The sequence below is a fragment of the Ricinus communis genome, chromosome 4, assembly GCF_019578655.1.
Source record: "Ricinus communis isolate WT05 ecotype wild-type chromosome 4, ASM1957865v1, whole genome shotgun sequence".
NCBI classification, from domain to species: Eukaryota; Viridiplantae; Streptophyta; class Magnoliopsida; order Malpighiales; family Euphorbiaceae; genus Ricinus; species Ricinus communis.
In genome coordinates, this window is record NC_063259.1 from 14,560,737 (window position 1) to 14,583,609 (window position 22,873).

At 33.2% G+C, this 22,873-nt stretch overlaps 4 protein-coding genes across 11 annotated transcripts; 1 reads left to right on the forward strand and 3 right to left on the reverse strand.

Moving 5' to 3' along the window:
* The first annotated feature begins 4,539 nt into the window (after positions 1–4,539).
* Positions 4,540–10,092, forward strand: LOC8267553 (pentatricopeptide repeat-containing protein At4g20090). Of its 3 annotated transcripts, XR_007215584.1 has the most exons (4): positions 4,540–4,653; positions 4,761–6,746; positions 8,129–8,915; positions 9,323–10,092. XR_007215584.1 is itself a non-coding variant. In XM_048373272.1 (3 exons), the coding sequence occupies exons 1-2, from the start codon at positions 4,619–4,621 to the stop codon at positions 6,736–6,738; spliced, it is 2,013 nt and encodes a 670-aa protein (XP_048229229.1). In that variant the 5' UTR covers positions 4,540–4,618; the 3' UTR covers positions 6,739–6,746; positions 8,129–10,092. The 3 variants fall into 3 exon arrangements, 2 of the variants coding, with proteins under 2 accessions (XP_048229229.1, XP_025014732.2); XM_048373272.1 differs by having other exon boundaries at positions 8,129–10,092; XM_025158964.2 differs by having other exon boundaries at positions 8,397–10,092.
* On the reverse strand, positions 8,066–9,957 carry LOC8267554 (cationic amino acid transporter 5). The gene is given in 4 exon segments (XM_015724765.3): positions 8,066–8,454; positions 8,457–8,834; positions 8,837–9,596; positions 9,598–9,957. Coding segments are annotated over 4 exon segments (1,755 nt in total). The 3' UTR covers positions 8,066–8,197.
* A 1,547-nt stretch (positions 10,093–11,639) lies between the features above and the next one.
* LOC8267556 (phosphatidate cytidylyltransferase, mitochondrial) lies at positions 11,640–16,929 on the reverse strand. Of its 4 annotated transcripts, none has more exons than XM_048373442.1 (11): positions 16,808–16,929; positions 15,661–15,815; positions 15,505–15,561; positions 15,348–15,410; positions 15,182–15,250; positions 14,949–15,041; positions 13,559–13,663; positions 13,411–13,488; positions 12,917–13,042; positions 12,209–12,314; positions 11,640–12,009 (listed from the first exon to the last, which is right to left on the reverse strand). In XM_048373442.1, exons 2-11 carry the CDS (start codon positions 15,766–15,768, stop codon positions 11,825–11,827), a joined length of 990 nt encoding a protein of 329 aa, XP_048229399.1. In that variant the 5' UTR covers positions 15,769–15,815; positions 16,808–16,929; the 3' UTR covers positions 11,640–11,824. The 4 variants fall into 4 exon arrangements, with proteins under 4 accessions (XP_048229399.1, XP_002528146.1, XP_048229401.1 ...); XM_002528100.4 differs by lacking the exon at positions 16,808–16,929 and adding an exon at positions 16,530–16,785; XM_048373443.1 differs by lacking the exon at positions 16,808–16,929 and adding an exon at positions 16,530–16,787 and having other exon boundaries at positions 11,803–12,009; positions 12,189–12,314.
* A 2,058-nt stretch (positions 16,930–18,987) lies between these two features.
* Positions 18,988–22,412, reverse strand: LOC8267557 (haloacid dehalogenase-like hydrolase domain-containing protein 3). Of its 3 annotated transcripts, none has more exons than XM_015724769.3 (4): positions 22,192–22,412; positions 20,194–20,504; positions 19,712–19,918; positions 18,988–19,369 (listed from the first exon to the last, which is right to left on the reverse strand). In XM_015724769.3, the coding sequence occupies exons 2-4, from the start codon at positions 20,449–20,451 to the stop codon at positions 19,073–19,075; spliced, it is 762 nt and encodes a 253-aa protein (XP_015580255.1). In that variant the 5' UTR covers positions 20,452–20,504; positions 22,192–22,412; the 3' UTR covers positions 18,988–19,072. The 3 variants fall into 3 exon arrangements, with proteins under 3 accessions (XP_015580255.1, XP_015580253.1, XP_015580254.1); XM_015724767.3 differs by having other exon boundaries at positions 20,194–20,604; XM_015724768.3 differs by having other exon boundaries at positions 20,194–20,516; positions 22,192–22,411.
* Between the last annotated feature and the right edge of the window lie 461 nt (positions 22,413–22,873).

Consider the following 22,873-nt stretch of genomic DNA (forward strand, 5'->3'; position numbering starts at 1 on the left):
GTATTTTAAAAATATTTATTTATAGCCATAGCTAAATGCATGAATTAATTTTTTTAAATTAATTAATGTTTTAATTAATTAGCATATTTCAAAAATTGAAATAGAAATAAGAAAGTGAAATTGAAAAATAAAAATAATTATATACAAAAATGCAAAGTCAAAATACTGTATAAAAAATAATAAAGTAAAGTATAAATAAAAAAGTCTCTAATCGGAGGTAGTTGATGAGGAGGAGTCACCATAGTCCTGAGCCAAAAAATCTAGGATAGCATCGCAGACGCACCGGCTGGAGTAGGCGCTAGTGGTAGAATGAAACCAGCATCAAACATGCGAACCATATGCTGCATCGTCCGCTCGAGATCTGCTATGTAGGCGCCATACTCCTGATCCAGGTCCACTCGTATCTCATGTCTGAGTGCCTCCTGCGAGCGATCAAAGGCAGTGCTGCTAGAGCTATCGGAGCTGCGGGGCTGGGTAAAGGTGGGCGCCTCTGAGCCCAAGGCTGCTCTTTCTCCCTGTCGATGACATTGACGAACAGTTGGGACATGTCAACCGGTGGAGGGTCAGACGAACCTTCGCTGAGCTGAGATGCAACAGCTGCCCGTGCCTCAACAGTATCCTGTAATAGATAGAAATTAAAATTAATTATCATATTAAATTGAAATAGTTGGACTAGTAATTGAAATTTTTTTAATATGTTATAAATAACTTACAGCGATATGCTGGGACTTGCTGTCAACGAACTGGCCATTGGTCTTGCTGTATTGGTGAAACAGCTCAAAGGCAATAGGCTCACAATCCAATTCTCTGGTCTAAACAAAAGAAGATGGTTAAATTAAAGATAATTATTATATGTTATAAATTTAATTAACTCTTGTAAATAAAGTACATAATTTTCATTCTTACCAGTGCCCGCCGGTGATCGATGGATGACCTCGATCTAGCAGTGTGACGAGTAGGGCCTGTACCCGGACTAACAACCTTGCTGAGACGGTCCTTGTTGTGGCCTCAGCGCCTACCTTCACCTTGGGCCTTTTCTAGTAGTCTGTCCAATGGGCCCAGGTGTCCTTTGCGGCACATCGAGGCCACTTCCCGCTCCTCTTCCAGCTAAATACCATGTCGCAATATCTCTCGGTTGCTTGCCTATTCCAAGCAGGTCGGAGTAGTCTTTGTACCTCGGGTCCTAAGTGAAAAGTTTTTACAAAAACAAATAAAATAAAAAAAATATATTAATCATTTGTAAATAAAAAATATTGAATAGTCATAATATTTATTACCTTCCATTCCATGAAGTACGAGTCCTTCGTCTCTTTAGGCACGAATCGCCACGCGTACTCCTCGCGCTCTATGGCATTCTTGAAGATCTTTATGGCCCTCGCCGAGCAGAGATGAAAAGATACTAGCCTATTTACAATAAATTTAATACAGCTAATTTAGACAAGAAAATTGGATATAGTTATAGTAATTATCATATCAAAAAAATAATAAATTTTATTACCTGTCATTCTCAATCCATATATGTGGCTTCGAATTCCTCGATGATGATCCAATAAGTGAGGTCCCCTAAAGTGTTGGCACGGGTGTAGTGAGAGGTAAAACAGCAGTGGATGGTGAACTGGTGGCGAGTGGTGGAATAGTAGTAGCAGGTGAATAATTTGTGGGTGGTAAAGACAATAGTTGCCTCGATGAGGGTATAGAGACAGGTGTAGAAGAATATGTTTGGGATGTCTCCATGATAGGGGGTAAGGATGGTGGAGTAAGCCATCCGCGACACTCAGTAAGTTTAGTGGAGTAAGTCATCCGTGACAGTCCATACGAGGACGTCTGTCTACCATCTGAATTATCTCAATTTTTCCAATATTGCAAATATTATTTATTTATTTGAAACAACATTCATAAGAAGCTTAAATTAGTATATAACATTCATATTTTCTTATCCCTACCATTATTAGATTTTTTACAATTTATATTTATTTTTAAATTTTTTAATTAGTATTTTATTCCAAGAAATAATAAAATTACTAAGTTAGTTATTAATTATAGTTTTATACAAACTTTAATTATTAATTTTTGAGATATTCTTTTACCTCTAAAATTCGACAAAATCTTTTCTATAATATGGACATACCCCGTAAAATGGATTCAATTTCTAAGTAAAGAATATTTCAAATATAGTGACAAACACAATACACATCTACAACATATTTAACATGTTTGTCTTATTGTTCTATTTATTTAACATATCCATCATATAAATCATAAATCTAACGTGCACATCACTAATTAAACATATATAAATTTCAATTATATAGCCACAAACACAATAAAAAAATTTCAATTGAGCATACTAATTTATATATTAACTTATTGGATAAATTAAAAAAATAATTATACATACTGCTTGCTAATCCCCGTACGTGTCTTCTATCAAAAAAATTTAAAAAAATATATAAATACATATGAATATTAAAAATAAATGTTTATAATAACAGAATTATAAAAAATAAATTTAAAACTAAACAATTATAATTAAATAATTAAACTAATAAGAAATACTGAATAGAAATTTATAATAAAAATTACACCTTAAACTAAATAATAATAAATTTAACAATATTTATCATAACATACATTATAAAAATTAAACCTAAAACTTAAAGAATTATAATTAAACTACATTAACATAAATTTAACTCAATAAATATAAATTAAATTACATATTAAAAAATATAATAACATAACTTGTAAAAACTAAACCTAAAACTAATAAAATATTAACAAATTAAATATAATAAAAAATTTATTTAATAAATTTAACCTAATGTTTTGTATAGAAAAACAAAAAATTTGATAGAAAAAATAAACTTAAAAAAATTTAATGTAAAAAAGAAATTAAATTAAACTAAATTAACATAAATTTTATATACATAAATTAAAAAAGATAAATTACACTAAATTAATATAAACAAAAAATTTAAAATTTACCTTCACCTAATTTTTTTACCTAATATTTAAATTTTAAATTTAAATTAAATTATATAGAAATTAAATATAATTTTTTTATATTTCATTTTTTAACTTTATAATTAAATAATTAATATTTAACCAAAATCACATAATTAAAAAAATAAAAATAATAACAATCTAATAAAAAAGATAAAGCTTACCTGTTACCGGAGAGAAAGGCAGAGGACGCCGACGGTGCCAAGAAAATTAAAAGAAATTTTGAAATGCAAAATTTTTTTAAGAAAAGGAACTTACCTAGGCGATGTCGCGAGGGAAGAGGGAAGGGGAGTGGGAGGATGGTCACGAGAGGGGGAGAGAGGGAGAAATAGAGAAACGAGAAAAAGAGAGGGGGTTGTGCTGTTTTAAAATTTTTAAATTTTAGGGTATCACAAAAACCATAACAAAATGTTAACATTTCGTTAAACACAATTACCAACATACACCATCCGTCGCCAAACATTAGGTCATAACAGAAAACGCTGTCGTTTAGGATTAACGACGGACGCTAGCTGTCATTAAACTATAGAATAATAATTAAGAATTCTAAGATACTTATCATCGCTATTTGGTGCTTATAGCAATAGGAAAGAAGATCGTCACTATCTTTACTAGCTTAGTGACGACTTCTTCCATCGATAAACTAAAAGGAAAGGCGCCCTAAAATTTCGTGCCAATATTTTAGCAACGACATGCTCCTCGTTACTATATTCTGCCATAGAATCATTGCTAAGCCATCGCCAAATTATGCGCCAAAATTTGGAGCCATCACTAGCGACGATATAGTTTTCGTTGCTAAGATGTCACCAAATTGATATCCATGCACTATGTTGCTAATCCATTGTTATCTTGTTGCTATCTAGCGACGGCAAGTAGCCGTCGCTAATATCTGTCGCTAAATACAAAAATTCTTGTAGTGAGAGTAGGTTTCAATATGTATATAATCCAAGTCTAATAAACCAATAAAATTATAATTTTATCTACTTAAATATAACAAATCTAAAATTACAAAACCCAAGTGTACATTCTATTTTATATATTCATTTTTATTATAAATAAGTATGTAACATGTTATTTTACTATATGGTTATTAAAGACAAACAGTGATCTATAACTTTACTATTTTTTATTTTTATTCTGTTTAATTTAAGTCTTTTATATATTTTTAGGTAAATTGCAAATGGTTTAAGTTAAAAATTTATTAAATAAAAATAAAAAAATTTTAAATTTTATTGTTGCATTTGATAACAAACTGTTCCGTTAGACCCTAAGTTTTAAATAGAATCACTTTAAAAAATCAAACTATTCAGGATAATAATTTTTATATTATATTATACTTCTATGATTCCATTTTAAAAATTTTAAAATTTAATTTAATTTTATAGATTTTTTGATATTCAAATTTCAACCACGCTCAAATTCTATAGAATTTAATTTTATAAAATTTTAATTTAAATAAGGTAATATGGAGTTTTTGGGTACTAAAAACAAGTTTAGGGATTCGTAAGCGACAAATTGAAGTTTAGGGACACGACACACCAAAATCCAGAAACTCTGGGCGAAAATTACTCCATTATTCTATTTTTCATCTTCTTAACAAGTTCCCTCTGCCCCTATGTTAACGACTTTCTTAGAGCTAATCACTGTTAGGTATAAAATCAAAACTTAACTCTTTCCCTCTCTTTTCTAAGATTCTTTGCTGCAATTCTCAAATTGATCAGCCCTCTAATTTGCAATTATTTTATACAATTTTACAGATTTTCTGAATACTCAATGCCAAAATGCCCTCTGCACAACACAAACGTCTCCATCTTCAAGATTCTAAACAATAAGAACAACAACTTATATTACTATTCAATGCGCTTTCATTCTTCAAGAACCCTAAACCAAAATAATGATCTTGAAAACGGCAGTGAACCAGAGTCGTCTCCAATATCTGATAAAATTTTTAGTTCACCCCCCAAAATGGGTTCTTTTAAGGTTGGTGATTCAACTTTTTATTCACTCATTGAAAACTATGCATATTCTGGTGATTTTAACTCATTAGAGAAGGTTTTGAATCGAATGAGACTCGAAAATAGAGTCTTCTCAGAAAAGAGTTTTTTTGTTATGTTTAAAGCTTATGGAAAAGCTCATTTGCCTAATAAAGCTATTGAATTGTTTTATCGAATGAGTTTTGAGTTTTATTGTAAACCAACTGTTAAGTCTTTTAATTCAGTACTTAATGTTATTATACAAGCGGGTTTTCATGATCGTGCTTTGGAGTTTTATAATCACGTTGTTGGTGCAAAAGATATGAATATATTGCCTAATGTACTTAGTTTTAATTTGATTATTAAATCTATGTGTAAGTTGGGCTTAGTTGATAATGCAATTGAGCTGTTTAGAGAAATGCCTGTTAGGAAATGTGTACCTGATGCTTACACTTATTGTACTTTGATGGATGGGCTTTGCAAAGTTGATAGGATTGATGAGGCAGTTTCTTTACTAGATGAAATGCAAATTGAGGGGTGTTTTCCTAGTCCTGCTACTTTTAATGTGTTGATTAATGGGTTGTGCAAGAAGGGTGATTTTACGCGCGTTACAAAGCTTGTTGACAATATGTTTCTTAAAGGTTGTGTCCCTAATGAAGTGACGTATAACACTCTTATACATGGTTTGTGTTTGAAGGGGAAGTTGGATAAGGCACTCAGTCTTTTAGATAGAATGGTATCAAGTAAATGTGTACCTAATGAAGTCACATATGGGACAATCATTAATGGACTTGTTAAGCAAGGAAGAGCTCTTGATGGTGCTCGTGTGCTGGTTTTGATGGAAGAAAGAGGGTATCTTGTGAATGAGTATGTTTATTCTGTACTAGTTAGTGGGCTGTTTAAGGAAGGAAAGTCTGAAGAGGCAATGAGATTGTTTAAAGAATCAATGGATAAAGGATGCAAACTCAACACTGTTCTATACAGTGCACTTGTAGATGGTTTATGTCGAGATAGAAAGCCAGATGAAGCAATGAAAATTCTATCAGAGATGACTGATAAGGGTTGCGCACCAAATGCATTCACTTTTAGCTCATTGATGAAGGGATTCTTTGAGGTGGGTAACAGCCATAAAGCAATTGAAGTGTGGAAGGACATGACAAAAATTAATTGTGCTGAGAACGAGGTTTGTTATAGTGTACTCATTCATGGGCTATGCAAGGATGGGAAAGTGATGGAGGCTATGATGGTGTGGGCGAAAATGTTGGCGACAGGATGTAGGCCCGATGTTGTGGCTTATAGTTCAATGATTCAGGGCCTTTGCGATGCTGGCTCAGTAGAAGAGGCATTGAAACTTTACAATGAGATGCTTTGTTTGGAACCTGATTCTCAACCAGATGTGATAACATATAACATACTTTTCAATGCTTTATGCAAGCAGAGTAGCATCTCTCGTGCTGTTGATCTTTTAAATAGTATGCTAGATCGGGGATGTGATCCTGACTTGGTAACATGCAACATATTTCTGAGAATGTTAAGAGAAAAGCTAGACCCACCTCAAGATGGGGCGAAGTTTCTTGATGAGCTTGTAGTTCGCCTATTAAAGAGGCAAAGAAATTTAGGTGCTTCCAAGATTGTAGAAGTGATGTTACAAAAGTTTTTGTCACCAAAAGCCTCTACTTGGGCAAGAGTTGTTCATGAGCTATGTCAACCTAAGAAGATTCAAGCAGTCATTGACAAGTGTTGGAGCAAACTATATTGCTGATTTTTTAGGTATGCATAGGATAACCTTAGCATTTTGTTTTTCCTTATTCCTTTTCTCCTTTTTATTTTCAATTATTCTTGTTGGCTTTTGTATTTTAACTCACTGATTAGTTCTAACATGTGAATTTTGAGAAGTTTCTTGCTCGTCACAGAAAGGAAGATGAAAAGAAATATGACTTCTTTTATGTGTTAGTTTGTGCACTTATATACTTTCAAATAAGGAAATTGTTAACGACACTCCAATCTGATTTTGTATTCTGTAGTGAAGTGCTGAAATGATAATTTGGGAGATATATCACTGGTTAATATCTCATTTAGTTATCGTGTCTAAATGTTTTAGTGGGGGTTCCTTTTCCTCATGTTCTTTTTGCATGAAAAGGAATTTTGAACTTTTTCAATCTTATGTAAATGGCTTGTAATGTTGTACATTCAAACTATGGTGCACATTTCTCAAGTTATATGAATTTTAAGGTTCAGTATGAAGAATAAGGGAAGTCTAGATTGAGGGGTTTGAATTTGGACCAACAAGAGTAAAAGAAGGAAGAAAATTTAGCAGCTGTTATGATGCTGCAAATAGCAACTTGGTCTACCATAGAATGCAGCAGTTGAAAGAAAAAAAAGTAACTCAAAGACCAGAAAGAGAAGAGAGAAATCTCACTAGGAAATCATGGTATTGGAAACTACCAACATAAATTTGTACTTTACTTACTAAAGTCTAAGAACATAACTAGGTTATGAAGAAAGAAAGCTGAAGGCTTCCTTGTCCTGTAATTATCACTTATCCCAAACTAGGAAAATATACTAACCAGTTCTGGATAGGAAGAAGACAACCTTCTATATAATAAAAATTCCAAAATAATAGTGTAGGAAGATACTAATTAGATGTTAGATGATACTCCTTGATAGAAAAATTATAAGAAGAATATGAAGTTTCAACACTACCAAACTTATTCCTGAACTTGTTTTATGGACTCCTTGTTCCTTTTAGCCTGTCTTTTGAACATTTTAACATCAAAAGTCTCTATAAATTTATCAGGAGAATGCGCAATTTGGAGGTTATGAATGTCTCATGTTATCAAAATGTTGACTTAATAAGTATTGCTTTGATAAGGCCACATTGGACAATGATGCCGATATTAGGAATCTTAATTTGTTGCATGTTATCAAAATGCTGACTTAAGTCAGCGTTTGATAACACCTACAAGAATTCCATTGATAGGGATCTTGAGTCAAATTATTTTGTCTGTGTCTGTTTTTTAAGTGCATTTTATCTCCAAAATAAGTACTAGTCAACATATGAGTTTCATTGGATATTGATTTCTTTTCCATAAACAACTACAAGTAGTATTCTTTTATTTATATATTAGAATTACTCAGATATTGTGGTTCAGATTTTTAATTTCAGAAACTATCTTAATACAAGGATTGAGGATTGTAGGGTGAAGGATAACAACAATTATTTAATGTCCTTTTTCTGCCATGTCATCATCTGTGACTTCACCTGGTTCTGGCTTCTGTTGCTGATGGGCCATATCGTAAGTCGCATGAAGACCAAAAAACACATAGTAAAGTAGCATTATAGCTGTGCATATCCCAAATCTTATAAAAGCCTGCTTACTCAGAGATCCCATGAGAAAGATGTTTGTTGCAATTGACCAGGATGGAAGCAATGGAACAAGTGGAAACCCCCAAACTTTTGGCGTTCTTTGCTGAGGAGAATCATGTGTATCCCTATAGTCCGCAGGAACCAACAAGGAACAGATATGACATATCCAAACCACCCATTTGGTTTCAGTCCCCAGTATGCTGAAGTCCCCATGGATGATGCAACAATGATCAGCAGGAAGGAAACTAACTTCAAGAGGTTTATTTGTGGCGTTGTCTCTCTTACATAGTATCTCCTCACCAGAAGTGCAACAGCCATCATCATGAAGATAAATAGGGTGCTCAGCAATAACAAGCTAGCCAAGATATCCAAGCTAGAGAATAGAGCAATGAGAGCACTTGAAATGGTTATTAGAAATGTAGCATATATTGGTGTTCTGGTTTTTGGATGGATAAGAGCAAACCAAGGAGGAATCATGTGGGCACGTGCATATGAGTTGTATACTGAGCTTGTCCAAGTGCCCCTACTAGAAGAACAGTGATCATCCCCTTAAGAGCACCAAGCGATACCAGGTACTTTGCCCAATTCATGCCTACACTCTGAAAGGCAACAGAGTAGGGTGCATTTCTGTCTATATCTGTGTATTTCTGCATCACACTCAGTGAAAGTGCCATCAAGCAGTATATCACAGTAATGATTGACATTGAGCCAACCAGTCCTAAAGGTATGTCTCTTGATGGGTTTTTGGTTTCTTCTGCCATGGTCGCTATATTGTCAAATCCTCCATATGCAAAGTAAACAATTGCAGCTGCTCGGAAGATCCCTTCAGCTCCATAAGGAAAAAACGGAGTCAGATTGGAAGTGTTGGCATGCACAAACCCTGCAATTATCACAAATATAATTACTAAAGTATTGAGTGCAGTTGCTATCCAGTTGAAGTATGAAGTTTTCCTTGTGCTGATCATTGCTATTGTTGCAGCAATCACTAAAACCCCAACAGCAGTCGGGTCCAAGAGACTGAAGCCTTCTTTTAGATGTGTTTGGATGCGTAGAGAGTTGGAAGGACGATTTAGAAGAGTTGTGAAATAGGAAGTCCAGGCTCTGGCTACTGCTGCACTCCCCACAATACTTTCAAGCAGTATGTTTCCTGCAGTTATGAAAGCCATACAATCTCCTAACTCAATTCTTAAGTAAGCAAATGAACCACCTACCACAGAGATTTCAACTGCAAATTCTGTGTAGCAGAAAACAGACTAGTATTGCTGAAGCTCCAGAAGCAACATAGGACAACACAATTGCTGGTCCTGCATGATCACGGGTTTCTTGGCCTGTGAGCACAAAGATGCCAGCTCCAATAACTGAACCGAATACAAATCAGGTTAGATCCCACCAGGTGAGGCATTGCTTCAATTCATTCTCACTTTGTTTCCGAAGCTCTCCAATCTCATTGGCATCATCTGATCTGCTCATAAGACGGTCCTTGAAACGAAAAAATGTCTGTGCTAATGCAGAGAAGTAGCTATTCCAGCTTTGGAATGATTCTTCTGGTAAGAAATCTTGTTTTCTAATTCTCCAATAACTTGTAGGTTGAACTTCAACACCCTGTTCTCCCATGGAATCCTTTACTTGTGTGTATTGTATTTTCACAGCACTTTGTGGTCTGAAGTACTCATATGAGCTTCAGCGTGTCCGTTTGGGAATTTCTGTGGAATGTGAGATTACATATAAAAACTCTCATTGGTAGTTGAATTGTCCAAGTTTTTTATTTGTCATATCCCTGTACAGCAGTTCACATGGAAGATCCAAACAAAACAGAGGCCTGTCTTTTCATACCAAGTAGTCCGCTAGTTCTTGGCTCTATGTTACCTTGGCACTGCCGGCTATTTTACGTGATTGTTAGTATAAAGAAACGCCAAAGGTTACCCTTGAAGGGCGGTGTTAATGGCGCAGGTCCAGACATGCATACGCTTTCATCATATTGAACGAACCATGTCTCCATTAATAAGGTCACCATGAGCCATTTTCATATGGTAATGGAACTAAGAATTATCCTATCATGGCCACTCTCTATGTGCAACTGTCATGCGAGGGCTGTAAGTTTTCTGGATGCGCTGGGAAATCACATAATTTGGGCAGCTTCATCCGAGTTTGGATAAGAGATTTTGAGTAAGAAATAGCTAGACATATTGCTAAATTTGGTTTTATTTTTTGACAACTTTAAATATTTATTTTCATTTTAAGAAAAAAGTATATAGTTATATATTATGATAAAAATAAATATGTCACTGTTAAAAAAAAATTCATTCAGTTGTTTTCACTTCAATTAGCCAGTAGAAAAAGATAAACCGAATTACTCTCTTCTTATCTAGATTGCAATTTGACAATATTGAGTTTCAAACTCACATTGTTAAATACGATTACTAATGACAGTGATTGGAATAAAAATAATTGAAACTTGTGAATCAGTTCTTTTTAATAAAAATAATTATATATTTTTTTATCTAAAATAAAAATATATATATTTAAAATTATTAAATTATTTTTTTATTTATCCCTTAAAGTTTATAACTCATTTTAAACTTTGATTACTTGACTTATTAATATTCATTCGTCCTACCATATGAATTTTAAGGTATATTGAGTTTCATTTCTTTTTTATCTTTTAAGCAGAAGTGGAACAATGGAGATTCCATCTTAACTTAAATTGATTCATACCGAAAGCAGTATTTCAAACCTACACTTGGCTTCTACTTATGTTCTTTAGCTCCAACATTTTGTCTTCTCTTTTTCTGTCCTTCGTTCAGACAGAACATATGGTCCTTTTTCCAGTAGAAGATAACTGGCTGTCTGTGGACTTTGACCCCTTGTGCATTTAAGTCTTGCAAAACAGATAAAATCAAACTTCCAGCCAATACCAATTAATTGAAAGAATAAAAAAAAAATAAAAAGAGAGACAGAAAAGATAAAATCATTAAGGCCCAATGCAATAATTCAATTGGAAAAGTTGCAGGAGGTCTTATGCTGTGTTGATATTTTTCTCCCGGAAAAGTGCAATCTGGAATGACATTTCAACGTCAGTTTGGACTAATAGACTAGCATATTTGGAGTTACAATTATCTTACTAGAAATTTTAATTTTCCAGAAGAGAAAAGTAAGAAAAAGAAAATCAGGCAGTGACCATTTTATTATTAAGACAGGAAATGTACTGAAAAAAAAAAAAAAAGACGTGCAACTCCACCAACCTTAAAAACAAAAAGGAAAAGGAAAAGAAACAGAAAGGGAGGCGAGAGCAGAGATAAGTCAAATGCTACTCTATAATGCATGAAGAAGGATTGGTAATACAAAACTAGCTCTTAGAGCAACTACAAAACATCCACTACTTTCTAGATTCTTTCTATCAAATAACTAATATTAGTCCAGCCGAACTAGTTTCCAGGTATTTCAAGAATAGAAAAAGAAATGTAAATTGGAGAAATCATGTTCATGATTTCCAAGCCTTGCACACTTTACTAGCAAGATATCTAGTGGCATTAATACCTCCCGCAGCCAGGAGACCAGAGATAGCCTGCCTTGCACTGGAGATCATGACAGTACGCCTTAGAACCTTGTGCATGCATTTAGCAGCCTCTTCTCTGGAACCAATGATGACTTCATGTAAAAATCGCCCTGGAAATATCAGATAAAAAATTACGTCATTTTAAATTTTACAGAGATTAAATTTAAAAAATTCACAAGTCAGGCTTAGAGCAATATGTTGGCAGCAGGCATGCTCCCTTGCAAGTGCTGCCGACTGCTAAGTTATGTGAATCAGAGGATGTAAATACAAGTACATAAAATTTGAGTACCACCAAATAGAAGCTAATACCAGAATCACTCCATAATTTTTCCTCTCCTAGCTTCATCCCCATTTTGCTTCTGACTAGGGGCGGAAGAGCTCGCACAAGAGAACGAGTCACTGACAAACCACAATCCTGGTTTTGAGAGCATTTGAATAAGAATTTCTAGATGGATATAGCAGTGACAGTAGTACAGCATGGATATGCATACAAATCCCTTAGAGTTGCTGCTAGAATACAAATGCATAAATAACCCTGGGCTAAGAAATTTTTTTTTTCCTTACAACTAAATATTTCCAAAACACATAATTTAACGACTTGTTTAGTAAATAAAATCCTAAAGCATGCTAGTGAGAAGTCAGTACCATCTCGAAGATGCCCATAAAAGACGTTATTTCAGTAAATGCATAAAAACACTGAAAATCTAGATGCTTCCATGAAATAATGCATTCTGCATAGCATGAACTAATGCCCTAGAAAATGAAAAATTCAGCATATATTGGATAAAAGTTAATGGCTGAATGCTTCCCAAATCATGGCTAAAATGTAGAGGACTAAAGAGCCCAAAAAGAAGTTGAACAGAAAAAGGATAAACAATTTTGTGTTAGAAAGGAACTAGACGTCTGCATAAGGCCAGGTATGTTTAATTAGCTTATTGACTCGGTAAGAAACAATTATGCTTAATCATACAACATTGAACAAAACTCCAAATTGAGAACTTGGGAATCTAAATAAACCTGAGAGATATTTGACTGGTAATCACTTGATGAGAACCTCAGTAACTCTTTTGCCTCATAGTCTTGAAGAATTGGTCTATACATTGAATGGAATAAACCAAATTGCCCTTGTACAATCTTCTTTACCTGTAACAGGTCAAGAGGAATGAGAAATAAAGTTCTCATTTGCTAAATAAGCCATGTGGCATGTACACTAACAATATCACAGTAAAACAAAATCATGAAATGTCCTATAGAGAAATGGTGTAATGAGCCAATTACAATTGGAAAACTAGCAGAGGTGAAATTGACGCTAAATAATAAATTCACTATTACTACCATCCAAACCAATGATTTAGATCTCAAAGGAATATCTTTGGCATTAACATGTGATTGAGAACATACTCAAGTTTGCAAAGTAAATTATTCATCAAAAGTAGACAATAAAGTATACTGAAAGTTAATATTCCGAGCCCTATGTTAACATTCCCTGAGCCAAGGTGTGCAAAACATACCTTATTTTTGTCTTCTGCAAAAAGCATGCGCAAGTCACCCATATATGAGAGACTACAAATTTTAGAATACAAATCTTCCTGCATAAGGATGAATAACATGATGATTCTAGTAAAGTGGAAATGGTGAGAGGTCTGGAAAGAAGCAAACCTCGGTGAATTTCGATGGCAAAAGGAGGAGAGCAGCAGAGAGTGCAGCCCTTAAATTGGCGGAGTTTACATTCCCGATATCCAAATTATCCACAAGTATATGAACCTGTTGAACAAAATTTCGAAGAATGATGGCATTCATAAATAATCAGAATATAGGAAAGTACAAGCCCCAACAGCAAGCAAAACCTCAGAATCAAGTGATGCAGTTGAAGGAACGAATGGGCAATTAGTCCTCAACAATTAGGCTAGAATAAGATTGATTGTCGTTGGAACAAGAGAAATGTTTATTGGTTTAGACAAACCTTTTTGTTATAAAATTCAGAATCACAACACAATGGTAGATGGACTTCTAGCAATCCTTTTTATACTAGCTATAAAAAATGATTTAATGGAACTAACCTACCCAAAGATTAAATTAAAAAAACTTAAACAAAAGTAACCTGAACAACATTGAATAAAGGAAACTTGAGAAACATCAATATGAGTACTAGAAGACAATAGAAATATTACAAGCATAATAAATAAGCAAACTGAATAACATATACTCCTGCATCACAAAGGCCAAAAAGGAAACAGTAAGATTTAGATTCCCACTGACTTCGTCATGTAACAAAAATATATTTAAAGTAATATCCATCTATTGATACTTATAGACAATTAAGGAGAGCAAGTTCTAGACCTTATAATTTAAAATGCTAGTGGGTGGGGAGAAAATCAAAATCTGATCATTTATTGAGTGAGAAATGGCCCTACCTGAGCCAAACCCCCCTGCTATTAACAAAACAGATTCACGTGCAAATGCAAATCTAGAGCAGCATATCATGATTCCTAATAGAGAAAAAAACAGAAAGGTGACTGCAGACAAACTGAACTCTTAATGATACTTGGGCTCGCTAAGGGATCAAGTCTGTTTGTTTCAATATATAAATAAACCAGCCTCAAGGATGGTGTTTCTCAAATTGAGATGAGCCATAACTTAAATATGTTAAATTTTTGTGAGCTGTGAACATATATGTGTAGACGTGCATGCATGTATGTGAGCAAGGACACGATGCACATTCATAAGCAAGTGACAAGTTCGAAATGCCTCTATAGATATTTATAGTTTACACAAATTTATGTCGATTTGACTATGCTTAAGCTTGAACTCAAGTTCAAACTCAAGTGGGCTTTGAAACCTTACTACTTTTCCATGAGTTACCAACCAACTGCATGCACTAAGATTCTGATTTTCATTTCAATTATAACCTACTCCAGTTCATCATATTCAAACTAGTTCAGTTCAATCATAAATTGACTCAAAAAGAAATTCAGAAAAAAGAAATTTAGACTATGATAGAAATACAACAAACAAACTATAAAGATATGCAAAATCAGGGGAGACATACTGGTTTTTGTAGACGACCGCTCAAGTAGAACCTCTCCCAATTCAGAATGTCCTGAACCAAATCATGCATTCTAACAACTCCATATTTGAGCATCTGCCAATTATTGCTTGCACATGAGAAGTCACAAGATAGTGGATGATATCAGGATAAAGGAAAAGGAAGTCAATAAATGGTATCCATGAGCACATAAAAACAGATTTATTTTCTTAGTTTATTTGAAAGATAAAGGATACCTTGTCATTCCATGTTATAAAAGGATTGAAGTGCACTCCAACACCAATCTCATCTGCAACTTCAGTTATCTAACATGATAACAAAATTATAGCATCAGAAATATGATAACAAAATTATAGTATCAGAAATATGATAATAAAATGAGAGGGAGAGAGAAGCATGTACCAGTTTTGCCCCACCAAGGTGCACCATCCAAGAGGCATAGTGATCTCGATTCAACTTCAGATTCTTAACATTGTGATAAAGAAAAAATAGAATGAGATACATTAGTATCCAAAAGGAAAGTTGGGACGTAGATATGCATTTATCCTTTAATCTTTACCTCAGAATGCCATTGTCGGGGATCTGATACGCCAAGAATAAAATCTACCATAGATGACTGGAAATGAATGTTCATCAATGGAAATGAAATCGTACATGTTAAAGATTTCCTATATTAAAGAAACTAATAACTCTAGAGAAGTGCAGGACAAAAAACCTTGTCTTGATTATTAGGATGGAGAGCTGAGCCATAGACACAACAAAACTCTACCGAGGGAAGGACTTCAAGAAAATTCTTAAGCTCATCTTTTTTCCCATTTTCCATTATGACACTTGGCCGTAACGTGGAGACGACGACTAGAAGAAACCAATCTGTAGGTAAAGTTTTACACAAATGGTTTCATGATAATGACCGATGAACACTTTTTAAGTATTAAATAAACAAAGTCAAAAAAAAATGAGAACATTCTTAATCACCTTGTTTAGAAAGTCTAGAATTTAAAAACTCAATTCAATTGAATTCTACTTAGTCAACTTTCATATTTGGAAGGATGATAGTTGCTAGAGTTAAATTCTTTTCAACCTAAATATTTTCCTTTTACAAAGAAAAAAGAAAAGCCATTTTGCAAGAAATGAAGTCATGTCAAAAAAGTAACATGATTTTGCAAGAATTCAATTCAACTGAACTCTTGCACGTGAATTGTTCAAAACAAGGGCCTAAATGTTTTCTGGTAAAAAAAATAAATCATTTCTTGAAGTGGATTATGGGCCTCTTTTTCAATCAAAGTAAAGGATGAAGAATCAAGATCAAATTATGGTTTTTTAAAATGCAAAACAGATAGTCAAATATCATTTCTTGAAAGTTGCATCCAAAAAACATTGCATCTTGCAACCAAATAGCAATAGCAATAGGTGTAAGTAAGAAACATACACAGATTATAATATTATGAAGTGAAACCACTATTCCAAAATTGATTAACATACTGAAACAAAAATTATATAAAAAAAAATAAAAATGAGACAACAAAGCTATTAACAATTCTATACTAACCCAATTTCACTTCTAGCATATATAAACAACTCTACCTGAATTATTAATTCAGAATGTAAAGTGAATTCCTATCAGGCAATTTGTCAAACAGTTGATATGCACGCAGAAAAAAATTCTTCTCCGAACTCAACATAACGGAAGACAAACATATGCTCTAACAAAGTTGAAACATGAGTTCGTAACTGGTTTTGATTTTCTTGCAAATATTTTCTTCAAAAAATAAATTCTTGTAATGAGGCAGTTGGAGTAACAACGACTAAAATGGAAGGCCTGTGCTAATATGATAATATAAGATATAAAAGGGAAAACTTGCCGGCTCCTTGTAAATATTTAAAATTGACGGTTCAGATTTTACATCCCCATTTATCTTTTGCTCTTACTATAAGAAAGTATTTTACATCCCCTTTTTCTCTTTTTAAGATAAGAAAGTGGCTACAATACTTAAATTTGTTTTTATTCATGTATGGTGAATTTGTTGTAAATTAAGCTAATAATTTGAGATACATCAATAATAAAAATAGAACACATAGATTTTACGTGAAAAATCTACAATCAGATTAGGTAAAAAATCATAGGTAAAAAATAAAATAAAAATTATAACTACACTTTAATTTTAAAGAAAATATATTTTTCCTCTAATTTTTCTTTTTAACGAAAGATAGAGGAATGTGATTGGAATGTCTAGAGGCTTTGCACCTTTTGCCTTTCATAGACAGAAAGGTGCTTAGCTTTCAAAGTACTATTGTATTATTTTTGGTGATAAGAGTAATTTCTTGATTATCAAGTCTATTTTTTTATAATATTTTTTTTAAATAATTATTATCTTCGAAAGAGAAATTATTGAAAAAATATTATTAAAAATAAATTTAGTGACCAACAAATTATTTTTCGCCGCATAATTGTACATGATATCCGAGAATAATTTTTTAGCCACACGACGGTACTTGAAAGCCAAGCACCTCATGTGTACGAAAGGTAAAAGGTGCAAAGCCTTTAGCCATTCTATTTCCATATCTTGGGAGGCTCCTTACTTTAACCGGTCCTCATGTTCCTCGAATGGATCTCTTAGTTGCCCTAGAATTGGAAGATCATTTCGAGATCTTCGAATATATTCGAGATTTCGCTAAGAAAAGAAATAGAGAGAGATAGAAAATAAGAAAAAGTACTCTCCTTTGTTGTTTTTCTTTCCTTTATACTTTGTAATACTTCATTTGAAAGTTTGCAATAGTATTTCTATATATTTCATCCTATTTATTTTTTTTAAGATAATCTCAATTTTTCCACTATTGCTTCTATTACAACTTTTAAGAGTGAATAGTAATCTAACTGATGTGGAGGATTCATTTATTAGTGGCAACCACAGAGCAAACAATAAATAGAAACTAACACTAAAATCAAGCTCTGATATCACTTAGTGTGAATTAATTAGGACGAACTAGAGTAAAATTACAGTTAATAATTTGAAAAATAATAATAATAAAGAAAAATTAGACTAAATAATCATAGGTAAAAATAGAAAAATTTTACTAAAAAAAATAAGAGATTACAAATTTTGTTATAATTTTAAGGAGAATACTCACTATTTCTCTAATTTTACTTTCTTTAACGAAGGATGTAGTAATAGTATGGCTAGAAGCTTTGCACCTCTTGGCTTCCAAACACCATTGTGTATTTTTTAGCCACGTGTGGCCAAAAATAATTCTTGGTCCATCCCTTCTTTTTTCCTTTTCTCTTGTAATATTCTTTTTAAAAATATTATTTTTAACAGAATGTGCTGTATTACACGTTTGGTCGGTGTAAGCTAGGAAGTAGACTTAAAATTTGAGATTTTTAAAGTCTTTATAAATTATTGATATTAATAGAAATTGTTACTATTACATCGAAAATTATCAGTATTTAAATTAAAAAAATAAAAAAAGGAAGATGATTAATATAATAATGACCAAATATTATCTATATCTTCTATTATAGAAATAATAGAAGAATAACATATATAAATAGATATTTTATATTTTAATATTTACTGATTGATATATTTAATTATTTAAAATTAATAAATATATATCTACTATTTATATTTATCTTGGTATATAAACAAAGATATCAATCATTCATTTCATAGACATAACCCTAGACTAGATAAAAGAATTTCTACAATCAATATTTACGAGTAAGGTTAAGATGTAATAGCAATTGCTATTTGGTGTGTGGTGACTAGACTGATTTAAGCCCTGAAAATTTTAAGCCCAGTCAAGACAGCAGCATTTATTTCATAATAATTCATGCTTGTAGATTTTGGTCCCTGGTTTGGGAGGCCAAATGAATCAGCATTTATATCTTCTAAGTGGACATTTTATCTAGACTAGTAATCTTGCCATCACAGAATTAGCTTCACACCACCCCCGCCCCCCGCCCCCCGCCCCCAACCCACCCCCCCCCGAAATTAGTCTTTTACGGTATGAGCTTGTGATACAAAAGAAGTTCACAGAGATATATCATAATACTATTATTATTCATTTATCAAAAGAGGGGGAAAATTGCATATAACCGCAGCTTTTTTGAGAAAGAAGTAAGCCACTTAGCATGTCAATGTCCCTAAGGAGAGCAATTCTTGTACTGATACCAAGTCAGGAAGTACGGTTGCACCAGATTTTCTCCACTCCTCAGCATCAGGAGTCTTGAACCTATCCAATAGTAATGCATGCATTCCTACACTCTTGGCCGGCAAATAGTCTTTGCGCATGCTATCCCCAATGTGCAAAGCTTCTTCTGGTGCAACATTTCCAGCCTTCTCAAGGGCAATTTTGTACATCCTTGGATCTGGTTTCTCTACACCATCAAGACCAGAGAACACACCAAAGTCCCACTCTGATCCCTGATTTTCCAACAAAAAAGAATAATAACAGTACCATTAGGTTTTCTTCATGAACAACACGGAGACGCAAGTAGAGCAAGGATTTGAAGTTCTCAATTGTTTAATGCCTAAACAGACACATGCATACTCATGCACAAGTGTCGTAGCTGTTTTTGTTTTTTCATTTTTGTGGTAAGGTGGTATCACAAGACAGTTTCATGCATTGTGATGAATCCACCTCTCTAGTCCTAGTGATCTTCTCCCATTATCTTAATTTAATTAAAACCAACAAGGTTTTAGTTTACAAACCACTATAGCATAGCAAGATTACAGGAGGCATTGTTCTAGATGATATTTGTTTACCTGATTCAATCCCAAGGCTGGAAGGATCACATCATGATACCGGTATTCTGCATTACTTACAATCCCAACTAGAAGACCCTTCTCCCGTGCCCATCTTAGGAAAGGTTGCGAGTCTGGGAAGATGCTATAAGGTGCAGATGAACCAAATGATGCATAAACACGCCTAAAGATCTTCTCAAAAGTCTCTTCGTCATAATCATATCCAGCCTGACAGAAAAAGGAATTGTATGTCTTGAATAACCTATACTGAAACTTAGAAGAGTATACACAAAAATAAACAAATAATTAATTAAATACTTCATTAAAATGATGCTATTCCTACAAATCAGTTCTCTACCGCATAATAAATTCTTTAAGAGCATCTGAACATAATAATGCTCCTTCTCTTCTAGAAGCGTTGACATTGCCCCTAAGCAGTGTTACATGCAATTACTAGTAACAGGCCATTAATGGAGATCTATATAAATTGCTAAATCCTTTACCTTCATGAAGGAATTTCTGACAACTATTTTCCACCAGACAATATTAGGCATTTTAGCTGCATGCCCAAAACATGGATACTTTTTGGCCATCTCTGTATACGCCAGTTTGAAGCCCTCATGCACACGTTTGTAGTCAGGGCAAGGAAGTCCAACAGATTTTGCTGCCATGCAGTAATAGTCACCAAGCTCACCTTTGTAAGCGATGAGTGTACCAGTGACATCCACAGTGATACAGCGTAATTTTGACAAGAGAGACATGACAGCAATTGCAGCAGTTTCACAACTACTCCAAATGGTGAATAGTAGGGAGACTTCAATTTCACCTTGACATAAACAATACGATTAAAACAATGAACATGTTATGGAACAAACAATTCCTTCAGTAAATGTAGATCTTGACTGGTTCATTGTCTGCATAATTGAAAGAATAGGTTACCAGATGCTAACATGTCTAATTGCCTTCACGCGAGTCAAAGAAAGACAAAGGATAGCAGCAAACTCTCCTGTGACTAGTAAACTACTGAATGTGAACATACAAAACTTTCTTAAACAATGTTGATTTGGTTTGAACATTGAGCATGTTCATGACAAATGCCTTGCCATCAGGCCACTCAAATTTTTAATGGACAAGTGATATTAAACAATATAGAGCAATGTATTTCCATGGTGATCTACACAGGTTAACACTTAACGGGTATCAGAAAAAAGAAATTCAGAAGGAAAACGGACTAAACTAACCTATATCTGCCAAGGACAGTGTCTATTCCTTTATAACATGTTTTCAATATTGAGAATATGTTTACTGTTCATTTGATATTTTTGATATTGAAATGGTAAGTTAACTACATCTCATTTAAAGTAACTTAGGATAAAACTCAATGCCATGAGTGAATATAGGTAACTGAATTTGGCAGACAAATATCAAGAATACTATTATCTATCCCTATGATTATAGAAGTTCCTGAAAATATAATCTCCATAGAAATCTTTTACCATTCTCTTTCTCACACTCAAATTTCCTTGGTAATGTCCCAATTCCTTCTTTTTTCTTTCTCATTTCTAAAAGTAAGTTCGCTTGAATTGGTTCCTTTCTATATCGATATTGAAAACATATTGACGAAGTTCTTCCAACTTATTGATAAAGACTAACCTAGATTCTTGCTCCTAATAAACATATCAATACTTTCTACTCGAGCTCTATCATGTGATATTTACAATACAACCCAATAAAGCACAAAGGTTCTAGTCTATAACAGAACAAACCATGTCGAGCTAAGAGCACCCTTGTTCCTATATGCTACTGCTCGAAACCTTGTACTAGATCCTCTCCAGAAAAGCAAATGGAACAACTACGCTAAAAGTAAATCCACTTACTATATATATTGAATGGAGATTTTAAGGAGTTTCATTTGAAAACGAAAGCCAAAATTTTTCTTTCAAAATATAAATCCTTACATAGGCCAAAAGAAGTTCAGAAAAAAAATTGAATTTTGATTAGTAAATTCAAGACTAAATTATAAATGTGATGTAGATCGAAGTGTATAATTAGCTCAGTAACACATTTACAGATGGTCTGATGGAATCCACCACATTAATATAGTGTCACTGACACCTGATACATCATTTTCCACAATGGTGATGCATATGCATATCTAACTTTTATCACCTGCATCATTTTTCCTCATTTTTTGTTCATTTTAACATTTACTTGAGTACTAATTACTACAAAATACACTACCAAAATTGCTCATAGAATGTAAATCCAGATCAAATAATGAATAAAATAAACCAAGCAAGATAGTGACTTCACTTCACCAATGCAAGGGAGAGGGTCAACAACAAAATCCAAAAAGAAAACAGATCTTTCCCTTTAATCCTTAGAAAAGAAAAATAGAAGTACTTACCAAGATAACATATCCAGAAGAGTAAAGAATTAAAATGATGATAACAAAGAGAAACAAAAGTAACCCAGTAAAGAGAAATGAAAATTAGACATACCCAGAAGCTGGAATCAAACGGAATCTAAAATTTCTTGGTGGAAATCGCCAGTACTCTGGTTTTCTTCTGTTTAAGGAACCTGAAGGTATGTTTCCAGTTGCCAAAGAACTAATAAGCTTGCAGAGGTAACTGGGACCACTTCCATATATATACACACACAGAATTAGCATACACTTTACAAACTTGGGTGAGAAAGAAACGTGGTTTTCAAGTACATATTACATCCTTTTTTTGTATAATTTAGTACTACTGACACCCTTAAATGTCTGTATAATTTTGTTTTCTTTCTTCAACCCCCTTTCTTTTTCTTTATTTCATTTTCATCCATATATTTTAGATCTTCTGAAGAATTTTTCATTTCCAAATAAAATTCTTCGAAATAGTAAAATTCATTTAAAAGATAATAATTCAAGTAATTTTTCTACAGTTGATTTCATATTAAATTGGAATTATCAAGAAGATAATAATTCGAACTCAAACTTGAGAAGCATGGCTCTAGCGGATAAATTAGCAATAAGCTTGGCTATAGAAAATTAGATAGTAGAACAATAATTGTAACTCATGTATTAATTATCTTATATAACAAGTTTTATTATTGTTATTGTTATTTAGTTTATAATTGTGTTATCCATTTAGTTTCTTAATAAATTAAAAAATAAGCTTAGTCAATTGCTTATGACCA

Excerpts from the sequence above, each read along its gene's own strand:
- LOC8267553 (XM_048373272.1), top strand. The coding sequence starts at position 4,619 with ATGTTAACGACTTTCTTAGAGCTAATCACTGTTAG. Across the intron at positions 4,654-4,760 it reads TTAGAGCTAATCACTGTTAG|ATTTTCTGAATACTCAATGC; the intron begins GTATAAAATCAA and ends ACAATTTTACAG.
- LOC8267556 (XM_048373442.1), bottom strand. The coding sequence starts at position 15,768 with ATGGAAAATGGGAAAAAAGATGAGCTTAAGAATTTTCTTGAAGTCCTT. Across the intron at positions 15,251-15,347 it reads ACCTTGGTGGGGCAAAACTG|ATAACTGAAGTTGCAGATGA; the intron begins GTACATGCTTCT and ends TTATCATGTTAG. Across the intron at positions 13,043-13,410 it reads TTGCAGAAGACAAAAATAAG|GTAAAGAAGATTGTACAAGG; the intron begins GTATGTTTTGCA and ends GACCTGTTACAG.
- LOC8267557 (XM_015724769.3), bottom strand. The coding sequence starts at position 20,451 with ATGTCTCTCTTGTCAAAATTACGCTGTATCACTGTGGATGTCACTGGT. Across the intron at positions 19,919-20,193 it reads TCAGAAATTCCTTCATGAAG|GCTGGATATGATTATGACGA; the intron begins GTAAAGGATTTA and ends TTTTTCTGTCAG. Across the intron at positions 19,370-19,711 it reads CAGCCTTGGGATTGAATCAG|GGATCAGAGTGGGACTTTGG; the intron begins GTAAACAAATAT and ends TTGGAAAATCAG.